The sequence below is a fragment of the Arvicola amphibius genome, chromosome 11 (assembly GCF_903992535.2).
Source record: "Arvicola amphibius chromosome 11, mArvAmp1.2, whole genome shotgun sequence".
NCBI classification, from domain to species: Eukaryota; Metazoa; Chordata; class Mammalia; order Rodentia; family Cricetidae; genus Arvicola; species Arvicola amphibius.
This window is the reverse complement of record NC_052057.2, coordinates 5832772-5860221: the sequence shown is the minus strand read 5'-3', so window position 1 is coordinate 5860221 and position 27450 is coordinate 5832772. Positions and strand designations below refer to the sequence as shown.

General features: G+C 43.8%; 1 protein-coding gene and 1 non-coding gene across 4 annotated transcripts in view; one reads left to right on the top strand and one right to left on the bottom strand.

Annotated features, from left to right (window-relative positions):
• The window catches only part of Tmem144 (transmembrane protein 144), a 32229-nt gene extending 24058 nt beyond the window's left edge, over positions 1 to 8171 (bottom strand). For all 3 annotated transcript variants that reach the window (XR_005287483.1, XM_038348387.1, XM_038348388.1), the window contains exons 1-4: positions 8073 to 8171; positions 5322 to 5490; positions 2895 to 3017; positions 562 to 661 (exon numbers count right to left, since the gene is read on the bottom strand). Coding sequence is in view for 2 of the 3 variants with exons in the window: in XM_038348387.1 (XP_038204315.1) it covers positions 562 to 661; positions 2895 to 3017; positions 5322 to 5430 (332 nt within the window). In the remaining variant the exon portion in view is untranslated. The remainder of the gene's footprint in view (positions 1 to 561; positions 662 to 2894; positions 3018 to 5321; positions 5491 to 8072) is intronic.
• LOC119826979 lies at positions 1676 to 1780 on the top strand. Its single transcript, XR_005287532.1, has one exon. It is a non-coding gene; the product is annotated as a U6 spliceosomal RNA (small nuclear RNA).
• Positions 8172 to 27450: the final 19279 nt, after the last annotated feature.

Genomic DNA, 27450 nt, shown 5'->3' with positions numbered 1-27450 from the left:
CAGAGCGGTTTAAATGTGACTGTCTCTCTTCTCTCAACCATTATACTGTAAAAGTAGTCACAGAGGATGATGCTTAAATATTTGGATAAGACTACATCTCAAATCTTTACAAAATGCTGGGGAGGCGGAGCCACAGATTGCTGCTCTATTCTAAGGAAGAACATCTGCTTTAGAACTGGTACCTGGCTAGAACCTGACCATTTCAGCCTCTTTGGGTGTCAGATCTCTTACAGTGCTGATCTCACAGAACTGAGAAAATGAGGTGAGAACGATACATGCTCACATGTCCATCGAACCATCTTGCAGGACAACAGGAAAGGAGACATCAGCTGACTGTCTCTCTCGGCTTGGGTCCCAGATACAGCTCTTTACTTTTTGTTTTGATTTCCTTTGCTAGATCTTCTACAAAGAGCTTTAGACATAATCGCTAGATGTGGCTGTGTGTATCAACCATAATTGGAGACTAGAAACCATGTTATTTCTCCCAGTATGGTGAAACCCCCAGTTTACATTGAATGCAGGATGCAGGAATCTTAGTTGAGATCATTTGAATTGGGTTACCTTGAACTTGCCCAGCCAGTTAAGGTATTAAATGATCCCCAGATGAGGATCCCAAGACCTAAACCGATGGTTTTGATAATTGGGACGACAGCAATGTTCCCTGTGGATACAAAACACAGGAAAAATGGCTTACTTCCAGTACAACAGCTGCATTTCCACATTAAACTAGTGTTTTCTGTTATTCTAACTACAATGTCTGCCCCAACTCAACGTTGGCTGTTTTTCCAGAGCCCCGCAACCACTGCTTTCTGCTCTTGAGGGTCACCAAAGTGTTATGATGGTGAAAGTTGTCATCAGCATGGTTGTTACCGAGACAAGGTCTTGTCATGCTGCACAGGCTAGTTCCCCACTCTTGGCTCAAGAGATCCTCTTAGGCCGCCCTCCCCAGGAGCCGGGACGGCGGGCGCTCCTCCACACCCAGCTCATGGCCGCTCTTTATGAAACAGGCTGCTTTCTCTGCAACCTCACTCCTTTCCTCCCGCAGCTTTCTTCTTTAGATTCGTGAGTCGCCTTTGTCTCCTGACTTCAGCTATTGATGGGGGGGGGGTAGGGGGCGTGTGTTCTGCAACACAGCTCCAGTTCAGAGCAACTTGAGTTTCAGAGTTACGCTCTGAACTGCTGAGGAAATTCCTCAAGGAGGTGTCCTCCGCTGTGGGGATGCGAGGGGCTTTAGACTCGGATGGTACCCTGCTCCACTCATTTTCCCTTCTGGGAAGTTCTCCTGGCCACAAGGGGTTGGTGTTTCCTTTCCTGTCACTTACAATAAAGTCCTTATACCTCCGCCCTCTCTTTCCTCCATGCCCCAGACCGGCTGGCTGTATAACCTGTAATATGGTGACATTTCTCAAGTTTGGCTGCCTACTTCTCTGCCTCGAGCACGGTGAAGCCTGCTTGAGAGACAGATGTGCTGGAGTCTATAAGGATCGGCACAACGGGCCCGGTGCCGTGGCCATGCCTTTAATCCCGGCACCTCTGTGAGTTAGAGGCCAGCCTGATGTACACAAACAGCTCCAGGTCAGCCAAGGCGACATAGATACCCCATCTCAAAAACATACATAAACACATTTTTAGAAAATTATTTAATTAAAATAGAATTTCAAAAGTTAAGAAAAATGCTCACATTGATAGTGCACATATTAAAATTGGAGTGATACAGATAAGATTAGCATGGACCCTGTATGAGGAGGACATAAAAATTCATAAAGTGTTCCATATTTTGCACCAGCCTTGACCAAAAACAAAACCAAAATGAAACTAAACTAAACAACAATAACAACAACAAACCCTGCAGGCTGACAAAGAGACATGTCTCATCTGCGATTCCATAGGGAACGGAGGAAGGAGGATTCAGAATTCTAGGCCAGCCTGGTCTGCCTAGCGTCACTCTGCCTCCAAAAGCCTCGAGGGAACGAGCGAAGGCTCTTTGCTCTCCCAGTTACACACGGTCAACAATCACAGGGCACACGGGAGGTATGGTAATGTAAGCTCTAGTGGAAATGTTCCAGTGTTTTAGTTGACTTTCTGTTGCCTACAAGATGTAGGACTCTCAGCTACCTCTCTAGTACTGTGTCTGCTTGCACGCTGTCATGCTCCCCACTATGATAATGGCCTGAACCTCTGAAACTGTACGTGAACCTCCCTAATTACATGGTTTCTTTCTAAGAGCTGCAGTGGTCATGGTGTCTCTTCACAGCAATACAAACCTTAGCTAAGTCCCTCAAAGGCTCAAGGATCCAACCAGTAGGATTCTAACGTCTTAAAGTCTATTTGCTCCTAACAAGATTTTTAGTAATTTTCTTGGTGAATGCTCCAGAGTGAGTTCATGTATTGAAGAATCATATATAAATCATATACTCTTTCTGATTGGCTAGCTGTAAATATAAATTCCACTCTAGGCTTTAAGGAATTGATAAAGCAACAAGGAGATTTTTGACTGTCTGTTTTCTTTGTTAAATGTTACTCAAAATGATTACATGCCTCTATTTGGCAGCTTTTAAGGCTAAGCTCTGAAAATGGATTACTAAAGCAAATGGATTAACAAACTCTTTAATACACATGTTCTGATAAACAAGTTGGAGAAAGGTCAAATTATAAAAGGGCATCTGAGTTATACTTTAAAAGGATCAAATATCTTTACTAGAAGAGTTTTCTACCAGGAACTTACTATATTTAAAGGGGAAAAAAATCTGGAAACTTCCAGGAGTATCTGAAAGAAAGACAATGAACAGCCCGTATCTGTAATCTGCATCTCAGGGCTAGAAGACCACTACGCTTTTTCTCCTTGTTGTGGATGTGATGGTGTGACCACTGGGTTAGGGGAATACACGCTTTACCTGTTGCCCAAATGCAGCCGCCGAGCATCGCAAAAGGCCAGAATTTGGGGCAGCGGAGTATCAAGTTGACCACCAAGGCGACCAACCAAATGGCAGCACAGAGCACCCACTGAAGAAACATCCCTGGAAACAAGACAACCTGGCATTATTTGGTAGGAAGACTCGAGGATACATATGATTAAGAATATCTATGAGATATTCTTAGAAGAGCAGCCACAAATCACAAAATGTCCTCACAATAGGCATGTGACACATTTCTTCTTACAACTACTTGTCATAACTGACCCAATCTCAGACACCAAGAAAGCAAATTTAAACTTCAATAACTTGGTCCAAAAGCTGGCAGGTTCATTTCTAACTGGACCGTAAACCCTAGATGCTTGACACCAAAGTCCACAGAGGGCTCCTGCTTAATATTCTATTCTTTCACCTGTAGACAGATCAAGACGTTTCTAGGAAAGGGTTTGGAGAAGATGGAAGCTGTATTTCCACTCGGATAACTGTCTCAATACCACTGTCAAAACGTGCACTGAGACCTTCCAAACAGCGCAGCAGTAACTTAAATCTTGGATGAAAGTGGCCATTTGTGGCTCAGGCAGATGGGGTTTAACTCCCGTGATGAGACTGATTTTTACAAGCCCGAGATTTGATTTTCCGGGCCAGGGCTCCTCTGCTTCCTATGATATAAGGTGCTTCTGGCCATTGACCTGAAGGTGAACACAGCAGAGACCATCCAGGGCGCCCGTACCATCAAGGCTTAGCGACGGAAAAGATAGGTTTTCTACCCCGAATGAGGGGTGAGGGAAGTTGCAAGCTGACCTGCCACTTTTGGTTCTAACTTGGAAGATTTTTGTCTCTTTCTGCATTCTCACAACAGAACAGAGGAAAAAAACAGGTCTATTAAGAGGACAAAATAGTAACGGAGAGGAAAAGGAACTTTATGTTAGAAGTAAGAAATTGGAAACAAAAAGCTGGGTTGGGGTGGCTCAGACCAGAACATTCTAATAAGTGCAGAGAAAAGGAGGCCTTGGGTTTAGGTTTCAGAAACAAACATACATGGGACACTTGTCCAGGATCACAAATACCAAAGCTAGGCCAATTGCCCCTTCTGGTAATTTTTCTACTAGTTTCTATGCCTATCAAACTCCAGGCAAGGAGGAAAGATTTGTAATCCTGTTATCTAAGTAGTATGAAGACTAAGGAATTAGGGAGATTTAAAAATAACTGTGCTGGGCATGGTGGTACACACCTTTATTTCCAGCACTTGGGAGGCAGAGGCAGGCAGATTTTTGAGTTCAAGGCCAGCCTTGTCTACAAAGAGAGTTCCAGGGTGTCTAAAATGTAGAGAAACCCTGTCTCCAAAACCCAAAATAAACAAAAAACAACAAATAAGAATAACTGGGAAGTTACCTCCAAGCAGGTGAGTGCCTCCAGCCCCTTCTCCTGGCTTCCAAAGGGAGGTCAGGGAGTCAAAAGCACCTCTTGGTTTCCTTCACCGAACAGCTTGTACAGTGTTGCTACACTGTGACATGGGTATTTCTAAAAATTACAGCTCTGTGCAAAACCAGGCATCAAAAACCTCAAAACAGAACCTAATCCAGTTTGGGGAATAACACTGAAAACCTGCACCAGCAATGTATTAAAACAACAACAACAACAACAACAACAACAACAAACCCAGTAACTAATAGCCGGGCAGTGGTGACTTTAATCCCAGTGCTCAGAAGGCAGAGGCAGGTGGAGCTCTGTGAGTTCGAGGCTGGCTTGCAGAGCGAGTTCCAGGACAGGCTCCAAAGCTACAGTGAAACTCTGTCTCAAAAAACCAAACCAAACAAAAAGCCAAAACCCAAAAAAACAGTAACTAATAAACACAGTTACCAGTTTTAACAAATCAAATGGTTAAGTACAGTAACAATACACTGAACACAGCCCTTTAATTTGAAATCAATCCGAGGTTTCTGGGGAGGGAGTGAAGAATGAAGCCCGTGGATCCCAGCAGGGCTGCTGAAGGGGGGGGGGGTCTGACATCAGACATGGGAGGTGGGATGCAAGAGAACTTGCTCGCTAGTGAGCAGGTGTGTGTTGTGCTCAGCTTGGTCTCTCACGCATCAGCTGTGCTGAAAGTTGGTTTTCGAATGAATGCTGTGAGTGAAACTGGCCGTAACTTACTCATTCTATAAACACAGCAGATGTGGCCAAGGAGCCATTCCAGAGGGACCCACCCTGCTTCTTCATGAAGCACAATCTTGTCTCCCTCTCCTGACTCACTCTCCATGTACCACAATGGGCCCTGTGAGGTGACTTATCAGAGTTCTATTCCCTAGATGCTATAATCAATAAAACTTAAATTTTTTTAGCTGTTAAAAGGCAAAACAAAAACAAGTGGCCAAGACACTTAAAAGCAAGTTAAGGTTAAAAAACAATTACCATCACCCGTGTCGTATTTTTTAAGTGGTACGAAGTTGGAGCCATACAAGAGAATTGCTACAGCAGAGGAGAGGTAGCCGGCCGTGAATTCTGTCCCGTTGCCGCTCATGCTGGCAGGGGTGGCAGACAGCGAACTCTCTCACTGGTGGCCTGTGTTTTTCAAGAGTTCCTGGAACAAAAGAAGAAGAACGAAGGTGAGAAGCTATGAGACTGTGGAGCAGTTGTAATCAGGACATGAAGTCTATTGATGAGAAGCGGGCTAAGGCTTCTTTTTGCAGATATTCAGGTCATTATGCAAAAATCTAGAGGCTGGAGAGATGGCTCAGTGGTTAAGAGCATTGCCTGCTCTTCCAAGGTCCTGAGTTCAGTTCCCGACAAACCACATGGTGGCTCACAACCATCTGTAATGAGGTCTGGTGCCCTCTTCTGGCCCGCACACATACACACAGACAGAATATTGTATACATAATAAATAAATAAATATTTTAAAAAATCTATCATTTATACACAACGCTCACAATTCATGTTTTTCATTTGTTCAACCAATAACGTCCTATCACTAATGTATGCTAAGATAAGCCAAGTTATTTTCCTTCAGAGTTTGAAAACCTAACTTTTTACAAGACCTGGATCCAGTTTTCTCTACATTACAAAGATTATTTCCCTGTAAAGTAAACTGATATGATCAACAAATTTGTGAGCTTGGACTCTTATTTTAAGTAGCGGTTGTGTCAATCAAACTCAAAAGCACCCGAGAAGACTTTCAGAACAATCAAGCACTTTATAAGCATTTATAAGTTTGCTGTGTTTCAGAGATGACCTGAAGGGCACGTTCAGGGTGTACGGCTGTTCAGGTTCAGGATCTTTTCGTTAGTATACTTATAGTGGGTGCTAAGGGCGTAGCTGGAGTCTTGTCTGAGATACAGTCAGGGATAGAGCTTGCATTTAATATACACTGGGCCCTGGGTTCAGCCCTTAGCATAGCGCGCATGTGCACACGCACATGCACATGCTGCTTGAGAAACTGCACCAGGCCCTTCATTGCTGTGTGCACGACGCTACTTCAGATTTATATTTTATATATTGACCTCTCTGAAATGTAGTTCAGTATAATACAGGGATTTTTTTTTCTCTCCAAATTCAATAAAGTGATGATACCCTGTGGGTATATGTTGAGGAAGGCACTCCTGAAGCCATCCTCCTTTGGAACTTTAAGGAAAAAATACTCAAGTTCATACATTGCTCTTTATGTGGTCTTGTAAAGAGTATAAAATGTCTTGACATTGTTATGGGAGATTTAACAGAGAAAGAAACTATTTCAATACACAATAAGCTTTAACAGGGAAAAATGCCTATTTGAAATACACGTGTAAAAATGTGGTGGGCAAAAAAATGTTTTCTGTATTGAGATGCAGTTAGGGACGAGAAGACACCGAGACCTATTTAAAAAGCAGCACAATGACGATGCCCTGCTCTTCACTAGGAAGACTATACTGCCTGTAGGTGCGGAGAAAGCTCATGCCGGGAAGTGGCTTACAAGGGCTACCGCGGAGGCAGATTATTTTACAGAAAGAAGCTCCGCTAAGGAGTGTTTATGGATAGCCCCAGGTAGCAAGCCTGGACTGAAAGAATAATTGGTCGCTTATCAGAGCGCATGACCCCATTTGACTGCTGAATCAGTTTCAGTTATTAGTTTATATAAACGATGTTCGGTCACCGCACACAGCGACCGCGCATTTCAAAAAGCATGCGATCCAATTCAGTGTGTGCTGACAATCCCATCTACCTCGTGCTAAATCAGTGACGTTTCTGTGGGAAAGAGAAGCGTCAGTGCTTTACCAAGCTTTATCCCCGATTCCCTTTTGGCACATCTCAAACCGCTCCTTTAAAAACCTTTTCAGTTCAGATGAGGAGCAAAGCCCTCAGGAGGCAGAAGCAGGCAGATCTCTGAGATCAGCGCTGGCCTGGTTTACATAGCTAGTTCCAAGACCGACGCTAGTGAGACCCTGATCTTCATTATCGCTATTTATGTCTGGAGTTAATGATGCCGTGCTAGGCAAGCTCTCTGCTCAGCGGTACCGCCACCCCCTCCCCCTCCCCGCCCCGTCCTTATCTTTACTTTCTTGATTTGAGACAATTACACAGGCTTTTCTCGGCGGACTTTAATCCTCCACAACCCAGCGAGGCCTTCCACTTGTGATTTATTCCCCACATTCATTTAAAAATGTTCCAGTGTTTAGCTGGACAAAAGAATTGTCAACATCACATGGGGCAGGTAGGCTGTGAACTGCTTTACCTGTTTACCTTAGGCAGGGTGGCAACCAGGCAGTAGTTTCCCGTTTCTCCGGGGGGTGGGGGGGTGGGAGGAGGTGGGGTGGGATAAAAGCTTTCACTACGCTTCGGTAAAAAAGTCTCAAGTCCAAGTATCTTACGGTTTACTTGTTAAGTGACCACCGATATTTTATTAAGCAACGTTAAGTCTTTCATTCATTGCTGGTACGTCTGTTTTTCTTACTGATTTAAAGTTGTGAGCAGCCCTTCCCTTCCCTTTAAGATAAACTGGCGTGCTCAGATCGATACTGCCTGCTCTAGTTCAAAGATTTCATTTCTGGTTTCCTTTCATTTCCTCCAATCTGAGGGCAGTTTCGGCTGTCCGGGACTGACGTCACCAGGGCTGGCCGCACTTGCTCTGAGTTTTCCTAAAAGGTGAGCTACAGGGCAGTCCTCAGACCCGGGAGACCTGGTACTCACTGTGCTGGCTGCGGAGCCCAGGCTCGTCCGAGGGTGAGTGCCGACTTCCTGCCGGTGTCTGGGAGGGAGGATCAGAGTCCCCTCCCAGGCAGAGGCTCCTCACACCCTCCCAGGGGAGGGCTGGAGCTTAGTCAGGTGACTAAGGAGTCGCCAGGCCCTCTGTCAGTCAGCAAGTTAACCAGACAGGTTCTTTGCCCTTAAACAAAAGATTCCTCTGGGAGTAGCCTTTATTTGTGCTGTTTGTGCATTTATATATTTTTATATATATTTATATATATATATATATTTATATTTATAACAGAGGCATTTTGTTATAAAACGAGCAGGTCAACCCAATTTGTTCTTCCTTGCTAGGCAAACGCTCTACTAACTTATACTCTCCTCCTCTCCTCCTTCTTTTTTCCTTTTTAAAGTTTGAAACTGCTTCTCACGAGGTTGCCTAGATTGGCTTACACTCAACTCCATACCCCAAGCGGGCTTTGAACTTGGGATCCTCCTGACTCAACCTCTCTCTTAGCTGGATCCTGTGCCTGGACAAAGGCATCTACCCCCCCCCCCCCATGTGTACTGTGTCCTGTAGGATTGTCATCTTCATGGTTCCCCTGGCACATTGCAATGATCAAGGAAAGTGGCCTTCCTTATACAAAACCACACTGGAGTAGCTAAAATAAAGCTTGGTCTAGGAGTCAATTTCTTTGAAAATGTCCTCCAGGAAACTTGGGTGCAAAAGCAAAAGCAGGCTGTGAGTCAAATTCTAGGTCCATACTGGTTCTTCCACATCAGCTATAGAAATCACCAGAGTTAGAGTGCAGGTTCCCATAGAGAGTCTGAGAAAAAAAGCAGCCACTAGTGGGCAGTGTAGGTTTGCCTGCATTGGACCCTCTCCAGCCGTTGAGGGGTGTGTGGTTTGTGTGTGTGTGAGAGAGAGGAGAGAGAGGAGAGAGAGGAGAGAGAGAGAGGACAGAGGAGAGAGCTAGGAGTAGAGGATGAGAGAGAGGAGAGAGAGAGCTATACGTCGCTATCTATCCTCTCTCTCCGCTCTTCTCTCTGGTTCTCTTCCTCTTCCTTGTTTTCTTCTCTTCTCTCTCGTTTTTTCCTTTTATCTCTTCCTCTCTCTCTCTCCTCTCTCTCTATCTCTTCTCTCTTCTTCTCTCTCCTCTCTCCTCCTCCTCTCTCTCTCTCTCTCCTCTCTCTCCTCTCTCTCTCTCTCCTCTTCTCTCTCTACACCTAGCCGCTCTCCTAGATTGCAATGCTGTCCCTCCAGACCAGGTACTGATGCAGCAGAGGACAGACATGGACTTGAAGGTGAGGAAATGCCAGGTTCCGCCCTAGTCTGAGTTTAAGCCTGCCCTCTTAGGGTAGTATTGAGCTGATATCATTTGTTAACTGGTCATGTGAGGGTCACAGGAAAGAGAAGAAATGTTGAGACTGTTAAAGAAGCTTCCTAGAAAGGAAGCCTTGTTTCCAATGCAGCATTTATCAGATAACCACGCCGGTAGGCAGGACATCACTTAAGGAATGAAAGAAGCTAAGCATCATCTTAAGCGAAATGATTAATTTAGCAGTTGAGAAATGACTCCCTGTTTATGTGCATGCATACTTCAGGCAGAGATTTGCTTATTGTGCTCCGTTTTATGCACTTTACTATTAATTAATTTCTTTAAGTTTTCACATTAAATTAAGGGGTTTAAGCAACCTTACATCGAGCAAGGCTATCGGTGTCATTGAGTCCCAAGAGTACATGCTCACTACATGTATGTCACATTTTGGTAGCTAGTTCTAGTAGCTCACATACTAGTTCGGTGGTCTTCATTATAACTATCATACCCGCTATGCTGACCAACAATCTTTATGTCACTTTCAAAATTGATTTTGGGTACCATGACCTCTCACCAAGGAAGACAAAGCTTTATCCTCCTAGTGTTAGAGATGGAATCCAGGGCCTTTATACACACTAAGCAATTGCTTATTCCTGAGCTATGTCTCCAGCCCTTTGACATCTTTATATATTCTGGATATGAGCTTTCAGATAAAAAGTTGGTAAATGTCATGTCCCATTCTCTAGGACGTCTGCACCCTGCTGTTCTCTGCTGCGCAGAATTTATCAATTTGATAAAATCTTATCTGTCAGTTCTTGCTATTCTTTGCAGAGTTTGGGGGTTTCTATTCAGAAAATCATTGCCTGCAGCCAGTGTTTGGAAATGCTGTCCCCATAATGTTTTTCTAGTGATTTTGGAGTATGGGGTTTTACACTTAGGTCTTTGGTCTGTTTTTAGTTTACATATCTATTTATCTAGCAATCATCTCTGTGTGCACATGTCCATATGACTTATAAACAGTTATTAGCAAGTTGATGTGGCAAAAGAAACTCTTCTAAGCTGTTGGGGATGTAAACTAGTTCTCTGTGTACAGCAGTAAGGGGGTTCAGAAAATAAAAACATAAAAAACAGTACTCTGGCCTTACTCATAGCTTGAGCACTTATCTAGCATGCTCAAGTCCCTGGGAAACATCACGAGCACCAAGGAACAAGGAAATAGCTGTAATAAACCGAATCGGACCCAGCAACCCCACTTCTTCTGGGTGCAGATCCGGAGAAAGTGAAGACAGGCCTGCGTGCTCCAGGTCCTTGCAGCCCTTCACACCGGGAATGGAAATAGGCGTGTCTACCCCCAGCTTCACTCATAAAGAAGAGCAAAGCCCTGCTGTTTGCAGCTCAGTGTACGGAGCTGGAGGATATTCCATTAAGTGAAATAAACTAGACAGGGACCGGACGTTCTCGCTCCCATGGAGACTGCGAAGCGTTGTCTCTCTAGTGCAACAGTGATTTTTAGGGCCTGGAAGGGTAAGTGGGGAGGGTAGGTTTGATCTGTACTCCTCATGCGCACGTATAGAGGCAGGTGAAACCATGTTAGCAGGTACAATCAATACACGTTAGCAAAATATAAATATAGGAACCAATGATATGATGAAGGAGCCCTACTGCTCCCATGGAGAAACTTTAGCTGTTTAGACATACAATCTAGGTGGCCACAGCACTCCTCTACGGAGAAGTCCACTTCAGAGAGAAGCTCTAGCTCTCTTCATCTGAAGGAAGATCTTGAGAAGATGACGAAGAGACTTTTCATGGTAGCCAAGGTTGGTGCATAAAATTAAGATATGGTCTCCAAAACAACAGACAACACAAAGCAGCAGGTGCTGATGCCAAAACTGCAGTAAGTTATCCAGAAGGCCTTGCGGTGAAAAATGAGGTTCACTATCTCACACAACAGGTTTTCAGTGGAGAGCGAGCCGTCTTCTCTTGGAAGATGATGCCATCTAGAACTGTTACAGTCCACACCTGGTTTCAAAGGTTTAAGGAAGAGGCTGTCTAGCTCCTAAGGCTTATGACTGCAGGTGATTTTAGTGAAGCCTATTAGGAAGGGAACTAAACCTACCTGGCCTGTGCCCTAAGAATGGAGCAACAAAGTCTGGATGTTGACAATCAGCTTGCTGTGTAATTTACCGAATATTTTAAACTCTTAGTAGTAATAGGGAGAAAAACCTTTACACTTAACCCCCCAGGCACTCTCTTGGAAATGAACAAGATGCCTGTAACACAGGATCCATACTGTAGCCCACAGGTCAAGGAGTAATTTGAGTTTCAGGTCTCGTTATTTAAGGAAAAGATTTCATAGTTCTATAGTTGCCATAGGTGTATTTTTCCTTATGCAGTGTAAGTTGAAAACTGTTTAGAAAGGCTTTAACATTCTAGTTGATAGTAAGGCCAATTGCGCTGTGTGTGAAAATGTCAAAATATCAACAAGAAATTTGAGAGAAATTGATTCCAGCCTTTGAAGGAGAACAGTTATGGTCTTGTGACTTTAGTGGAAGAGGGAAACACACAGGACCAAAGAGGCAAGAGAATTACAATAGAGATATGGCCTGAAGATGCCAGAATATTATATAAATCTCATGACAAAACTCGAATGGATACGGATTTACTTGTGACGACAGTGGTTGTCTTGAGATGGATTCAGCACCTGGTGAAGATGCTGTAACATTCTTGAGATGACAGCAGAAACCATAGTTGACACGGTAGTGGTGGTCTTGAGAGGACTGATTCCAACTTTGAGTGAGGTTCTTCTGTGGCCATCATGCTATCAAACATTGCATGATAAACAGAAAACTATCTTAGGAACAGTCAGATGGTGAGTTAGTAGCACACACAAGACCACCACTCCCTCAAAGCTTAAGTATGATCCATACTTGTTTGAGAATAGGGTCTCATTGTAACAGTGGCTGTCCTAGAACCCTCTGTGTAGACCAGGCTGACCTGGAACTCAGAGATCTTCCTGCTTCTGCCTCAGAGTGCTAGAATTAAAGGCATGCGCCACCATGCCTGACTGATCCACACATTTTGTTTAAAAACACCAATTGAGTACTTTAAGATGGGCATGTACACTTTTAGATGCAATCTATTGAACACCTAGTAGACTACACCATAGGAAGAACTTTATGTGCACTGGGAAAGCAAGCTATTCCATGATTCATGATTCATGATTCATTTGGCCACTACCTTTGCTTTTTTTTTTTTTTTTTTGCAATGGTTGGTCTGGAGCTGAGCCGACAGTGTTTCCAAGTTAAGCCTACAGTACACAGACCCAAACTCTCTTCCAAAGATACAAAACATAAATAGAATCTAGGATGTTAAAGATATGGGAAGAATAACCATCCCTTTATTGTGATATTATGCCTTTCTCATACCTCTGGGGTGTGTGTGTGTGTGTGTTTTAGAGTAGACCTCAATGAGGTTCAGTTATCAGTTATCTGTCTTTTTGATTTTATGACAAAGAGACTCTTCGGCCATGTCCTTCACTATTGTTTTATACTGATGTGGTGCTCCCCTGTTGGTAATTCCCTAAAGTGTGTTCATGTCTGTTTTGGGCCTGAGAGTTCTTCCTATGGATGTCACCAGCCAGCGCTTTGTGCATCCCACCCAAGGGAGAACCCAATCCTGCAGGATTTTCTTACAAATTATACCTTTCGCACTAATGACCAAACAAAAAGGTCTGTAAGGCAAGAGTTTAGAAAGATCTGCATTCTGACTCTAGCTTTGTCTGTTAGCGGTAATTCTCCAGGACAGTCACCTCCAGTTCCCTTTTACTTTATAGTTAGCATACAAAATAATGGATTTTAGTTACGACATTTTCATTCATTTATGTCATTATTTCCTAATTATATTCACCCTCCCACTCCTCTTTGGTGTTCATCTGATGAGAGCAGGAGATGGGGACTAGCTAGGCAGTTTATGAGTAGTTCTAGGAAAGTCTTGATTCTCTGTACAGGAAAGTCTAAGGCAGCGACCCTTCCTAAGGCTGTGACCCTTTAATACAGTTCCTCATGTTGTGATGACCACCCCCCCAACCACTAAACTATTTTTGTTGCTATTCCTAACTGTAAGGTTGCTACTGTTATGAATCGCAATGTAAACATCTGTGTTTTCTGGTGGTCTTCGGCAACCCTGTGAAAGGGTCATTTGACCTACAAAAGGATTGCGACCCACAGGTTGAGAACCTCTGAAAGGGAGTTATCGCCTTGTGAAACAGCACCCAGCCTGGAAGCTATACCTCAGAGCTGGGCTAAAACTCCAGTCTAGGAATTAATCTCTTTTGGTGAAGCTTTAGAATTGTGTATCTTGATTTTAATGGCAAAAGTGGTTTATATATTTATTCCTCAACTCCAGCCCATCTCCTAAATGATTTTATGATTATCTCTTCATAGGAGAATTGCTGCAGAATATTTAATCACACTGTGGGAAGAAGATATGTCTCTGTCCTTCCTTGCCTACCTAAGGGACCTTCTGGGTGGTTTAATAAAGAGCTGAACGGCCAATAGCTAGACAGAAGATGATAGGCAGGAGTAAGAAAAACTTGGGGGAAGAATCTTTCATGGGAAAATTTGACAGCAAGATTTGGAAGAAGTCAGATGTCTAATAATGAGGAGAGGTAACCGGTCATGTGGCAGAATGTAGATTAATACAAACCAGTTAATTTAAGTTTTAAGAGCTAGTTGAGAACAAGCCTAAGCCAAGGCCAAGGTTTCATACTCAATAAGAAGTCTCCATGTCATTAATAGGGAGCTGGCAGTCCAGAGAAAGTCTCACTACAGGGGAAGCTGCAGTTGATTGGTGCTCTGCTGAGTCGCAAGGGGAACAGATTTCAGTGGCTTGGGTGGAGACTGAGAAGCCCAAGACACCCAAACCATGAGAGCTAATCCCGTTGGGCAGGTCAATCACCAGGCTCAGAGAAAACTCCTGAGAAAGGCTGATTTACCGTGAGGGATGTTAAAGAGATGGGAAGAACAATTATTGCTTTATTGAGATAATATGCCTCCCGTGTGGTTTTTATAGAGTTGGCCTCCCTGAGCCTCAGCTATGTCTATTTTTTAAATCTGATCTCAGAAAGCTATAACTTTCCCTTTGTATTCTTTTCTCTTTCTTTAAGGTTTTGGACAGAGAATACATATACTGTCCCTGGTTCTTTGAATTTTTCACTCTGTTTCTCAGAAGCCACCTTCCATCATCCACAATGTGACTGCCTTCACATGGCTCAGTTCCCTCTTCTCCATCTTCCTCCCCTGGGGAGCTGCCCACTTTGCAGCTTGCTTGTCCGAGGCTTTTTCTTTCTAACTCTTTCTTCAAGAGTGTTCTTCTGAACCCAAAAGGGCGACCCACAAACTCATTGTTAACATGTGGCACACTGGTGAGACCCCTTAGGGTTTTGGTTCACAGCTCCAAATCTCCTCAGTGGTCTTCTTCCCCAAAATAGTCCTGCTCATTCTTCCCCCCCCTCTCTCCTCTCTCTCTCTCTCTCTCTCTCTCTCTCTATCCTCTCCCTCTCCCTCTCTCTCTCTCTCCTCTCTCTCTCTCTCTCTCTCTCTCTCTCTCTCCTCTCATTTTCACCCCATCTCTTGCTCTCTCCTCCATGTGTGCCTCTCTCTTACGGGTACACACACATACATGTAGACTCTACATATAGAGAAGACACAATACAGTCTTTGTTTTTCCCTCATCGTCCTCTCCTGTTCTCTCTTTTCCCATCCTTTTAAGCCCCTCCCTCCTCCCACGTACTCACCATTTGACATTCATGTACACGTACATTCACGTTTAAATTTAGATTCTGCATATCTGAGAAAATAGAGTATTTGTCTTGCTGAGACTGGATTGTACCATTTTACATTATGACCTCTGGTTCATCCATTTCCTTTCAAATAAAATTAGGAAAGCCATTTAATCTTAAGCCTTCATTTTTCTTCATCCTTTACTGTGGTCCAAGTTACAAACTCTATAAAACACTGGGATTTGCAGTTTTTGTGTTTGCTGTGCCACTCAACGGGCTTGGAAGTCTTCTCTTTGATTATGACAAGAAAAGTACAGAGCGGGCTGGAGAGATGGCTCAGTGGTTAAGAGCACCGGCTGCTTTTCCTGAGGACCCCGGTTCAATTCCCAGCACCCACATGGTGGCTCACAACTGTCTGTAACTCCAGTTCCAGGGCTTCTAACACACTCACATAGACATGCATACAGGCAAACACCAATGAACACAAAATAAAAATAAATGATATATTAAAAAAAAGTACGGAGCAAACCAAAAACCAACACTCTTCTTTAGAGAAGAGAGTTGAGGTCACAGCTGAACTGCTTGCCTGACAACTGAGGAGCTCAGTTGGACCCCGAATCACATCTCTCCAGAGGAACAAAAGTCCCCAGAGCTAGTGACAAGATGGGGGTGCTTGATGAGTCATCAGCAAATCAGGACAAGGGTGCAGCAGCTACAGCTGGGGATGTTGGGGAGTGGAGGAGTACTGGGCAGCACCCATAGGTCAATGAGTCTTCCTTTTATAAACCCCACTGGGTTTTCAAGGTGAAGATTGGAGACTTTCCTAAGACAAACAAAGCCCTTAAACTTTCAGTAGACTAGTATTGGAAGAAATATTAAAATTCTTCAGGGAGAAGAAATATAGATCAGAAACTCAGACTTCCATGAAGGAAAAACTTCAGAAAGGGTATAAAGGTGAAACCAAATCTTTTGCTTTCAAAAATGATTGTTGTTTATGAATGACAGAGTCTAAGGGACGAGAGGAAGCATTGGAAGCTGTCTACAAGCCAGCACCTGACTTGCCTGGGAAGCAAAATAGGTTGCTTTTAATTTTTTTATAATTCTGGATTAAACCCATGGCCTTATGTGTATTAGGCAAATGCTGTACATTGAGCTGTATCCCAGCGTTAAGTTCTCCCCCATACAGCTCAGGCTGGTGTCAAAATCCTAGTCATCTTGAGGTAGTCTACTGGGTGCTGGCATTGTGGGTATGGGTCACCACCTAGGGCACTGTGCTACAGCAGAAAACACTCTGCTGGTTCCATTAGATTATGTAGTCACAGTGTTATTTGATGGCAGACTAAGCTTAGTTGAAAATGTCTACTGTGAGATCAAAAAAAAAAAAAGAAAAACAAATAATTAGAGTAACACCTAAGAAGTTTTCAGAAAGATGTATATTGATATAAGAAGAAAAGGCAGAAAATAGAATCTTACAAATATGGGATTAAAACTAGAGGGGACAGAAAAAAGAGGGATCAATGAAAAGAGAAAGAGTAACAAAGACTAGAATTCAGACCCTAAGTATATGTTCTTGGTGAGAAACTCACTTCAATGTAATTAATAAGCTGGAGTATCAATTTTTATCTTCCTAGTAGAGCAGACCAGTAGATTACCAGAGATAAAGAGGAGCATTGGACAATGATGGAGAAGTCAGTTTTCTAATAAATCACGAGGACACTGCCTATGTGCTTTATAGTAGTGTCCAAGTACGTGGGGGCTAACTTGAGGAAATTGTAACGAGGGAAATTAACTAGGTCTTCACTGTTCTCCTTTAATAGCAGATATAGGGAACAATCCAGGAAGGACATCGCTAAACTGGACCCAGTGGAAAAGTTACATGATATTTCATTCAAGAACCAGAGAATCTATTTTCTTCCCAAACTAACTTGGACCAGCAAGTTAAATAGACTCCATCTTGTCTATTTAACGCACACCAAAGATTAACTCTAAGGTTTATGCTTTTATTTTTTGAGAATAATGTATCAATGCTGCATAACTTCAACAAATTTAACCCATGAAGGCGCAATGCTAAGGCAGCTAAGAGGAGAGGAGAGGGCTAAATAAAAACTTTGTGTTATCTGTTCAGTTTTCCATGTTGACTCTCCAAAGCTTTGTACGTTGTCAGAACCTCTTGCAGTGCGGGAATGTTGGGGGAAGTTCTTTTTCTTTTCTTTTTTTTTTTTTTTTTAAAGTCAACTGTGTACTTATATCCTCTCTTTTCTAAGTGATTCCAAACCGAGTGATTCCACTTTCTTTCCGCTTGGATGATTTCCATATATAATGAGAAATTAAGAACAGTGTGGAGGCAGAGCCAGATCTGCTGATCTCATCGCATTATGCAATCCCACTTTTTCCTGCTTTAGAAGAAGTGAAACACTTAGCTTGTTTTCTTTCACCTTCCCTCCTTTTTCCTTCCCTCTCCCCTACCCGCCTCAACAGTATCCTGTCAATGTCTACCTAGAAGACTTAAAAGATAAAGAAAGCCATTGGCTGCTGAAGAAACTGAGACCATGATCCATGTTCATCTCACCCTACCACTCAGGCCCACTTCCTTTTTTTTTTTCCTTGTTTTTTTTTTTTTTTTTTTTTTTTTTTGAGACAGAGTTTCTCTGTGTAGCTCTTGCTGTCCTGGAACTCGCTCTGTAGGCCTCTACCTCTGGAGCGCTGAGATTAAAGGCATGCGCCACCCCTGTCCGCCTGAGTGAATGATTTCTATGCTGGCGTTGCTGTCTGGGTTCCAAAGGTACAGCTTGCTGTGTTTGAAACCAAAATAACCTGCAGTTCTTCAGAGCGGCGAGCATAAATCGCCCCACAACAGCGACTACTTGCTTTTTCTGGCTGTCTGGAGCGTCGGCAGATCTCTGGAAGGCTTCTCCTTTTCCTTTTCTCTACACAGGGCTCCGAATGTCACTCTTCCTCTGGCACACTGCTGAAGGCACACAGGAGTTGGATCTTGCCCTCAAGGACAGCATTTTTCTGACGAATATAAGCTCTTCCCCATGCTGTCTTTGCTGCATTCGGATCCTTGTTGGTCTGGAGGCCAGGGGACAGGGGACGCCTGGACTTGAGGAAGGACTGAGAAACCTGCCTTAGGCCAGGTGTTCAAACGTGGCCAGGTGAAGGAAGTAGGCAGAGACACTTCTGCCTTCCTGGATGGGTCAAAGCATGAGGCATGCGTGGGTTTTCTGTGTGTCCCCTGAATTGTTCCATGTCAGTAACTTGAAGAGGAAAACTGAACAGGGAGATGCACCAGGACTCTGTATGCGGCTCTGCCATCACCCACCTATCCAGGGCCTGGCTCTCTCAAAATCTACCTTCTAGGTGGGGGAATGAGATGCTCCCTGTCACCGCCACTGAGGTCTTTCATTCCTCATCGAATTGATCATTTGCTAATACGGCCTTGTCACCTTATTGATGTAGGGAATCGATCATTTAAAGCCACTAATCAAAAATCAACTAACTCTATCATCTTCAAGATACTCTTTTCAAGAGGAGTTTATCATAAAATCGAAACATTTTCAAGAACAATGTGAAATCAGGAGGAATAAGTTATTGAAAATTGATGGTGCTGGGTTGTAATAAATATTTCTGCCCTTCCTGGGACATGTTTTCCATACAAAGTGCTTTACAATAAAGGTTACCTCAATAAGGAATAAAATTATCATCTTTACTAAAGTTTCAAGACAGGGTTCACCAGAAATTAAAGCTATACCCCCTATAATGTTAACAGTTCTAGAAATAAGCCAAGTATACTTTTAATCATCTACTTTGAGTTTAAGAAAGCATTAACTCGGGGTCTGGAGAGATGGATCAGTGGTTAAGAACATTGGCTGCTCTTCCAGAGGACCTGGGTTCAATTCCCAGCACCCACAGGACAGATATCTCACAGCTGCACACAGGGGATTTTATACCTTCACACAAACACACAAAAAAAATTAAAGAAAGCATTAACACTACTTACTTAGATGTATTTCCAAACTTTTTATTTTCTTTAGGATTTGAATTATCTGTACGTGGGGTGTGTGTGTGTGTGTGTGTGTGTGTGTGTGTGTGTGTGCTGGGATTATGTGCATATCAGCACAGGCGTCTACTGTGGCCTGCTGAGTAGAGTCTGTGGAGCTGGGGTCACAGGCAGCTGTGTGAGGGATGAGTCTGTAGTGCTTTAGGGATAGAATCCAGAGCCTAGGGCAAACATTCTGACGCTCATCTCCTTCCTATTCCAAACCCTTAATTTATTATTTGTTTGCTTGTTTGTGTTTCTGCTGCTAAGGCTGGTTCCAGACTCATGATCCTCCTGCCTCAGCTTTCTAAGTAGTTAGACCATGTAGCTGGGGGCTCCTATGTTCTAAATATTCATGAATTTATCTGAATTTAATGAAATTTCTATGAAGTACCTGTTATAAGTCAGGCATGGTTCAGGACATTGGGAATAGAAAAAAAAAACCAAAACCAACCAAACAAAAAACAACCCCCCCCCCCCAAAAAAAACCTCTGCACCAATTTAGTTTATCACCAAATAAGAGGCACCAGATAAGGAATGCTATCCTTGGTATGTTAAACAGCAGCAAGGGGAAAGAGAGATAGGGGAGGAGTGGTCTGTAAAGAGGGCTAGAGGCCACCTGAGGAATGACAGGGTGTGGCTACAGTTGAAGCTGGAGTAGCCGGGAAGATAGAGAGAACAAGCGGGAAAGGTCGAGGTTCTGGGCAGGGTGAGAGTCCTGCTGGACCACTGGAAAGACTTTGGCTATTCTGAGACAAACGGAGTTCCAAGAGTATTCCAAACACAGAATATACGAGAGTCATTTTTCACAGACACTCAAGGTGTATAATATTAAAAAAATATAAACGCTTTGTTATCTCCCACAGTCTTTGGCGGTCTAGACCCTGGGCTTCGGGCAGAAGGCTGGGCTCTCGGTACCTGAGGTGTGGTTGGGTTTGGCGATGGTGGCTCACTCGCATTACTCGGGCATGCTCTAGTCGCTGGCTGGAGAGACCTCAGTTCTCTTCACGCGGGCTGCTGGAGTATTCTGACGTGGTGCTGGCTTTGCACGAATTTGAACGTGCCCATTGTGTTTTGTGACGTAGCCTCTGACGTCATACGCTGTCACTCTTCAGGGCTTCCTTGGTCGTCAGTCTCTGATTCCGAGCAGGGGAGGAGAGATCGGAGGATGGGCTGGACATCTAGAGGACAGCATCACTGAGGGTGACATCCAGGGGAAAAAAGGAAGAGACTTCTGGGACCAGCGTTCCTCACGGATACACGTGGAAGTAACGCAGTGCAGAGGTCTAGGAAATAGCGCGATCGGGGACCCCAGATGCGCTGGTAACTACGCACAGTGTAGAAGCCAGGGCGGGAAGACGCGGTGGAAGGCCTCTCAGTGCAGAGGAAACATGGGTGTCGATCTGTTGTCAGGACCACTAAGGACTAAAGAGGTGATGGCGCTTGACGTCGCAGTGTCTTACAGGTGATTCAGGGCTTATTGTCTGTCACTAATCTTGCTTAGTTACATCTTAAAGGAGAGAAAATTCAGCCGTCATCCTTTGGACCACTGTTCTCAGAGAGGCACATCCTGAGTTTTTGTTAAGTCAAAGAAAAGTGTGTGTCTGTGTATATATATGTAAATACTTTATCATAGTATACACACATATATATACTATATCATAGTATACATATATATATATATACTTTATCATAGTATACACACATATATGATATATATTATAAGCAATTGTTTTCTGGCTTCAGGGGCTTCTTATTTGATGGCATGGAAACCACTAGATCGTTCTTTGGTTTGCACTTAGATGACTTTATTATTTCTGCATATGGAAAGGAACAATATGAAGATAATTACGCGGGCTCCAAACATCAGGCTGTGGCCATGGCTCTGTAGAATAAATGCTCGCTGTCCAGGAGGGAGAAGTGAGGGGACCAGAATTCAGATCCTTAGGATTCATGTAACAGTCTGCTGTGGTGGCTGCCCATGCCTGGGAAGAAAAGATGGCATCTCCGGGCAAGCCAACCAAAACTGGAAAGCTCAGCAGGAGCTCCCCTGCAAACAAAGTGGAGAATGATCTGGAACGACTCTGGCATCAACTTTGCGTTTCCCCAAGCACATGTACGCAAGGACACGCACATCCACCCTCAGACACGCAAACACACACACACACACACACACACACACACACACACACACACACACATAAAACCAAGTCTTGTCCTTGCCCAGTCAATCCAAGACTCCCAAGGACCTGACCGTTGAGTGACTGAGTTAGATTAACTGACTCACTGCAGTATGAGGGAGGGGAGGAGAGCTCTGTCAGAAGAACTGTAGGGTGTCTCTCTGGAAAACAGGAAAGGTGATACCATTCTGAAAGGGCAGGTTTTAGGAGCAATCAAAAGTAGTGTTTTAGTGGGTGCAAGAAGCCAGCATCACTCCTGGACAATGAAGCAGACCCGTTTCCTTGGAAACTACGATGTCAAATGTGCTCACACAGCATACCCTCGTCTGAAGCTCCCAGCTGGAACACACACATCAACACTGCTTCACCGTATGGGGATTTTACACTTTTGTACAAGACTCGGACATTTCATTATTACTGGGACGCTTTCATCAGCACTGTTCCTGATGGTCCATGATTTTAGAGAACAGAACTGCCCAGTAAGAAACTATTATTCCAAGAACTTGAGCAGCTTGTCTGCAGCATTAATTGCTTGGTCCAAGAATAGAGTTCAACACGCCAAAGACAAATCACTGTCCTCTCCTGGGTCACCTAGCCTGAGAAAAACACTGTGTCCTATTTTTTTTTTTCTGTATGTGTATACCAAATTAGAGCATTTTGATAATAGCATCCCAATTAGAATGTCTCTTGATGCATGTTGAGACATTCTTACACCCAAGGCTTGCAGTTGGGCTTGCGGGTCGCTAAGTGGGGGGGGTTCCTCAGTGGCAAGAGCTGGGATTAAAGGCTGCATTTCCTAGTTCTGACTTAATCTGCCCAGTTGTCTGGCCATCTACTGCTGCTATAACGAGGATCTCCCACGAGAGGGTGCTATTCCCACGTGTTCATGGCTGCAACTCCGGACAGGAACCGGCCTTGGGGATTCTGTTAGAACCAGGTCAGTGCTTCCCTGAGGCCATTTGTCTCCACTCTGAGAAATATTGCCCCCATCTTCTGTGTCTTCTCTCTGGCAAACACTACTCAAAACTTACGGACAAAACCAAGTGTTACGCTAGGAGAAAAATAAGACATCAACAAAAAACCAACCGAGATGGGGGAAAATCGTGAGAAAACAGAAGAGGTAAAAATTTCTCAGAGGTCTAGCTCGTTTCTGCTTCATAGAATGAAGATCAAATGAGACTTAACTTCAGCTCTCAGCTCTTTGGTCCGAATAAAACCTGCCTTCTATGAACAAAGAACTCCATGATTTTCTAAGGTGAGAACAGTTTGTGTAGTTAAGCACTGACCTCGAGACTAGAAACGGTCAACTGCACATGTTCAAAAATCTAGAACTCTTGATTTCAATCTGAAATGGAGCATAACATTGCAGAAACAACTTTAGAATCCCCCAGGGACCTCACTAGTTGGCCTGCCCCTGTGCAACATCAGCTGTGTCCCCTAGACACAGGGAGGAGTCTTATGTCTCTGATGGGCAAAGAGGACGCTTAGTCCATCTGAGCGGGTGGTATCCTTGATATGATACAACAGGGGCCCGAGAGGGGTCGACGCAGAGAGGAAGAGGAAAGGGTTCAACGGGAAAGTCTAGGAACAAGCCGTCACTGCCTGTACTAACCAGGGCTCAATAATGACAGAGTATCTTCCTTGCCTGGGTAAGGCCCAAAGATGTTTATTTTTGTTATCTTGTCCAGGTCCTGGAACCGCTTTGCTTGTTCCGTACTATTACTGATCTTGCGGATGAGGGTCCTTGACTCTAGGAATAAACTTACTCTAATTATACTGCAAGTTCCTTTTTAAAAAATATAAACATATGTAACGATAGCACTTGATCTCGAATTCCACAACAATAAACATTTTTTAGTCCTTAGTTATATTGAAGCTAAAAATACTTTTATTATTAATGTCTTGTTTTTGAGATTATAGTATAATTGTAACATTTCCTTCTTTTCCTTCCTCCAAATCCTAACAATACCCCTGCTCACTCTCCTCCAAATTCATGACATTTTCCAGTTATTGCATGCATGTGTATATGTATATATATATTTATATTATATTTCTAAGTATAAAATATTTCTAAATGTAAAATATTCAGTTTATATAATGTTAGTTCTTTAGCCAAAGTCTTTCTGATTCAGGTGACTGTGTTATGATTCTTAACGCATTTTCCAACGTGTTTGGTGAGACTGTGTGCCTCGTTTGGTCCCTTAACTGGTCACCAAGTGCACAGTGGAGCACGGATTTGGAGTAGTGCCCGAGTCTTTAAGTGAACATTCAGAAGTTCTCCTGCTCACCCCTGCTGGTCAACTGTGCCTGGTAGATTTTAATTTCTGAATTCTAAGTCTTCTCATGTTGACTCTGCCCCCACAATCCTTTTGGTTCTCCAGGGAACGTCCCGTTTCATGCTGAATGCATTGATTTCTCTCTCTAGGCTCTCACTGAGGAGTTCTGTTTCACAGATTGGTGACACCAGGAAGAAACCGTTTTAGAGCTGCCACATATCTTTAGAGAGAGAGAGAGAGAGAGAGAGAGAGAGAGAGAGAGGGAGGGAGGGAGGGAGGGAGGGAGGGAGGGAGGGAGGGAGAGCAGATATGCTTGAGATATACACTTGCTGTGCTCATTGGTGAAAACCAAAAATTTACCCAGAGGGAAATCCACTATGAAAATAAAACGCAGCTCCTTTGTCTAGAGTCCTTTCTCTACACCTGCTGGCCACAAGGAAAATTGTCCACTTGGACTGAAAGCTTTTTCTGACCTCTTGGCATTCAAGGCTCGGTAACCAAGTCCTAGGACTTGCCTTTTGCACCATCAAAACACAGACCCTGTCAAACCACCCATGGCAGCTGTGTTTCCAGAGCCAATAATAAATTCCGTGTGGCCCTCGAGCAGTGCGCGCCACCATTGATTTCCCTCCCTCTGCACAGCTTTTCATTCACAGGCCCAAAGAGCACAGCGATCTTTGCATTTTCCTCCAAGGCTCGAAAAGTTCCTGTCACGATCTTCTTGGATGCTTTTGCCTGTAATTCCTGACCTCTTAATCGTAGGGTGTCCAGATTGCTTTTTTGAAATCCAGCCCATAGTTCTAACAGGTTTCTCAAATTTACCTGTGCCTATCCTACATACAATCTGCTATAATTTCCAAACTGTTCATGGCCCTGTCTCTTGTGCAGTACAGAGAACATTGATCAGGAATGCTTCCTTATAAAGAGCTTGTCTCCCTGATTCTCAGTCATTTCCCTCTCCCCTGCTTTCCTCCCTTCCTGCTCCCTCTTCTCTACCTCCCTTCCTAGATTTCCTTTTTGAGACAGGGTCTCACTGTGTAGCCCTGGCTGGCCTCAAACTCATAGAAATCCACTGACTTCTGCCTCCCAAGTGCTGGACATTAAAGGCACCGCCACCACACATGTTCTCCGACTGTTTTTCTTTTATTGAGAATAGACTCTTTTCTCATAGAACATCCGGATTATGGTTTCCCCTCCCTCCGTTCCCCCAGCTCCTCCCTAACTCCCCAGCCATCTAGATCCATCCCATTTCTGTCTCTCAAACAGGCCTCTAAGAGATAATAAAGAAAAATAAAATGAATAAAAGATAAAGCAAAAATGAACACATCGGAATTGGACAAATAAACAGAAGGAAAAGAGCTCAAGAGAAGCTACAAAAAAATCAGATACACTCATTTTCATACTCAGGAATTCCATAAAATAACTAAACTGGAAGCTATTTTATACACACACACACACACACACACACACACACACACACACACACACACACACAGGACTTTTAGGGTAAAAAGAGAAGAAGGAAATATGCAAACAAAATAAAAACTAAAAGTAGATACATTTTAAAAAGCAAGAGCCTTGCCATGACATTACGAGTTAAGGAGCCTCCACTTTCTGTTGGCCATCCATGACTGGGCACGTAGCCTACCCTTGGCTAGCTTGTTTTCCAGTGAGACTCCCTTGGAGGACACTGAGTTTTCATTTCCAAACCCAACCATTTTTCTTAATTCACACTGTCTATTCTGCCATAGCATGCAGCAATGTAAAGGTTTGCAGTCATTCAGCAAATTATAGAGCTAGGTAATTTTGGAGTGCAATTATAGAGGGTATTGAAAGTTTATCATTGTGCTGGAGAGTTTTATGTCAACTTGACATAAGCTAAAGTCATCTCTGAGGGAACATCAATTAAAACGCCTTTTTAGGATTGGGCTGTAGGCAAGCCTGTATGGCATTTTCTTAATTAGTATGGAATGGGAGAGGGCCTGGGTTTTGTGGGAAGGTGGGTTTAGCAAGCTACAGGAGGAAGCCAGTAAGCACCACTCCTCCACGGCCTCTGCATCAGCTCCTGCTACCAGGTTCCTGCCCTGTTTCAGTTCCTGTTCTGACTTCCTTTGCTGACAAACGGTGATGTGGCTGGGTAAGCGGAATAGCCCCTCCCCCACTCCGTTCCTCCCCAGGTTGCATTTGGTCATACTGCTTTATCACAGCAATAGTAAGTGTAACTAAGACAGTTGTCAAGACAACCAGTTTCATCAACATCAAATGCATATCTGTCTTTTGTGGATTGAAGCACTGATTTCGGTGGACCACATGTCCTTAATTTCTTTTGACCCTCCACAGGATCTCAGATTCAGCATCTTTAGATGCACACTCCTTTTCTCAGTGACGCGTTTTGCTGAGCTCATCCATCTTCTAGAAGCAGGGCATGGATAATTCTCGGCACACTACTCTAATTTCTATTCTTAAGCTATGGCTGAGTACTGTTACTTCTTTGCTTCTTTTGTCTAAGACGGTTATTTTAGTGACCTCCCGGAGACTCTGCTGATGGTGGCTTTCAGAGAATTCATCTGGCAAAGGCAGTGTGTGATGACCCTGCCGCTGCCTCACACTGGAGACCTCTGATGTTTCTTCTCATCATGGGCTGGACATCATCTTCCACGTATTTCTGGGACTTCTTCTGATGGGGCCTGTCTTTGAATTCTTGAGGTGTATGACACAGTTGTTTCCAGCTCCACCTCTGCCAGTGCCTAGAATCAGCAGCTAGACAGCTCCTGTTAACTCACATCCTTCGATTTCATCTGTTTATCATCTGTAAATGCAGTCTCCAACCCAAGCCTAAATTATTTTCATAACTACTTTGGCCACATCGACAACCATAAATTCTCCTACCCACTTGGCAGCCTTGAGTTTCCATTGCTGGGTGTTTGCTGGCACTCTGCAGTTATTCTAAATGCCTGAGTCAGCAGTACGGTACAGCATGGGCAGGGAGCATGCAGCAATCCCCATACCGAACAAATGCACATTGGTGCTTTGAAATTGGAAATGGTATAGGTATTTACACCACAGAAATCGGAAGAGATTTGGCAAGTGGCACATTTTTTTTTTCTTCCATGTAATCCTAGTTCTGGTGGAGAACTAAGTTTCGGGGTCCTAAATGCCAGCCTGGTATCATCCCTGCATGGTGTCTCTATGGACTAATACTGGCTAAGAGCAGGGGTAAACCGTCATGGTGGGTAATTACTAGTCTCCAGACTTTAAAAAGTCTAAAGTTAGGCTCCTAACACTGCTCCTAAACTTGTCCACTTCTGTGTAAACAGAGAGAGAGAGAGAGAGAGAGAGAGAGAGAGAGAGAGAGAGAGAGAGAGAGAGAGAGAGAGAACCTGACAATTTCTGCGCCTTTTCAGCCAGTGGCCACAGCAAGGGACTTTGCCCAAGTCATTAACATGACCTGTGCATTGACTCCGTCATCTGTGGACTTGACCTGTGGTGCAGGAGTGAGGGAATTACTAGTGGATTCATGCTTGGCACAGTGCCAGCTCTCTGAAATATCACGCACATGTTGAAGGAATTGTTTAGGCTAAGCTCTTTGCATTTGGCCTGATTTCATCTTTTCCAGCTGACTTTCGAGCTATGCACATCAGTATGACCTTATGTTTACCAATTTGGCAATGACCTCCCGAGACAAGCTCTTATCATGTTGTCGGCAATGACCTCCCGAGACAAGCTCTTATCATGTTGCTCTGCAATATTTTCCTGGCACAGGGTTACTTTCCGGCTTTCACCAA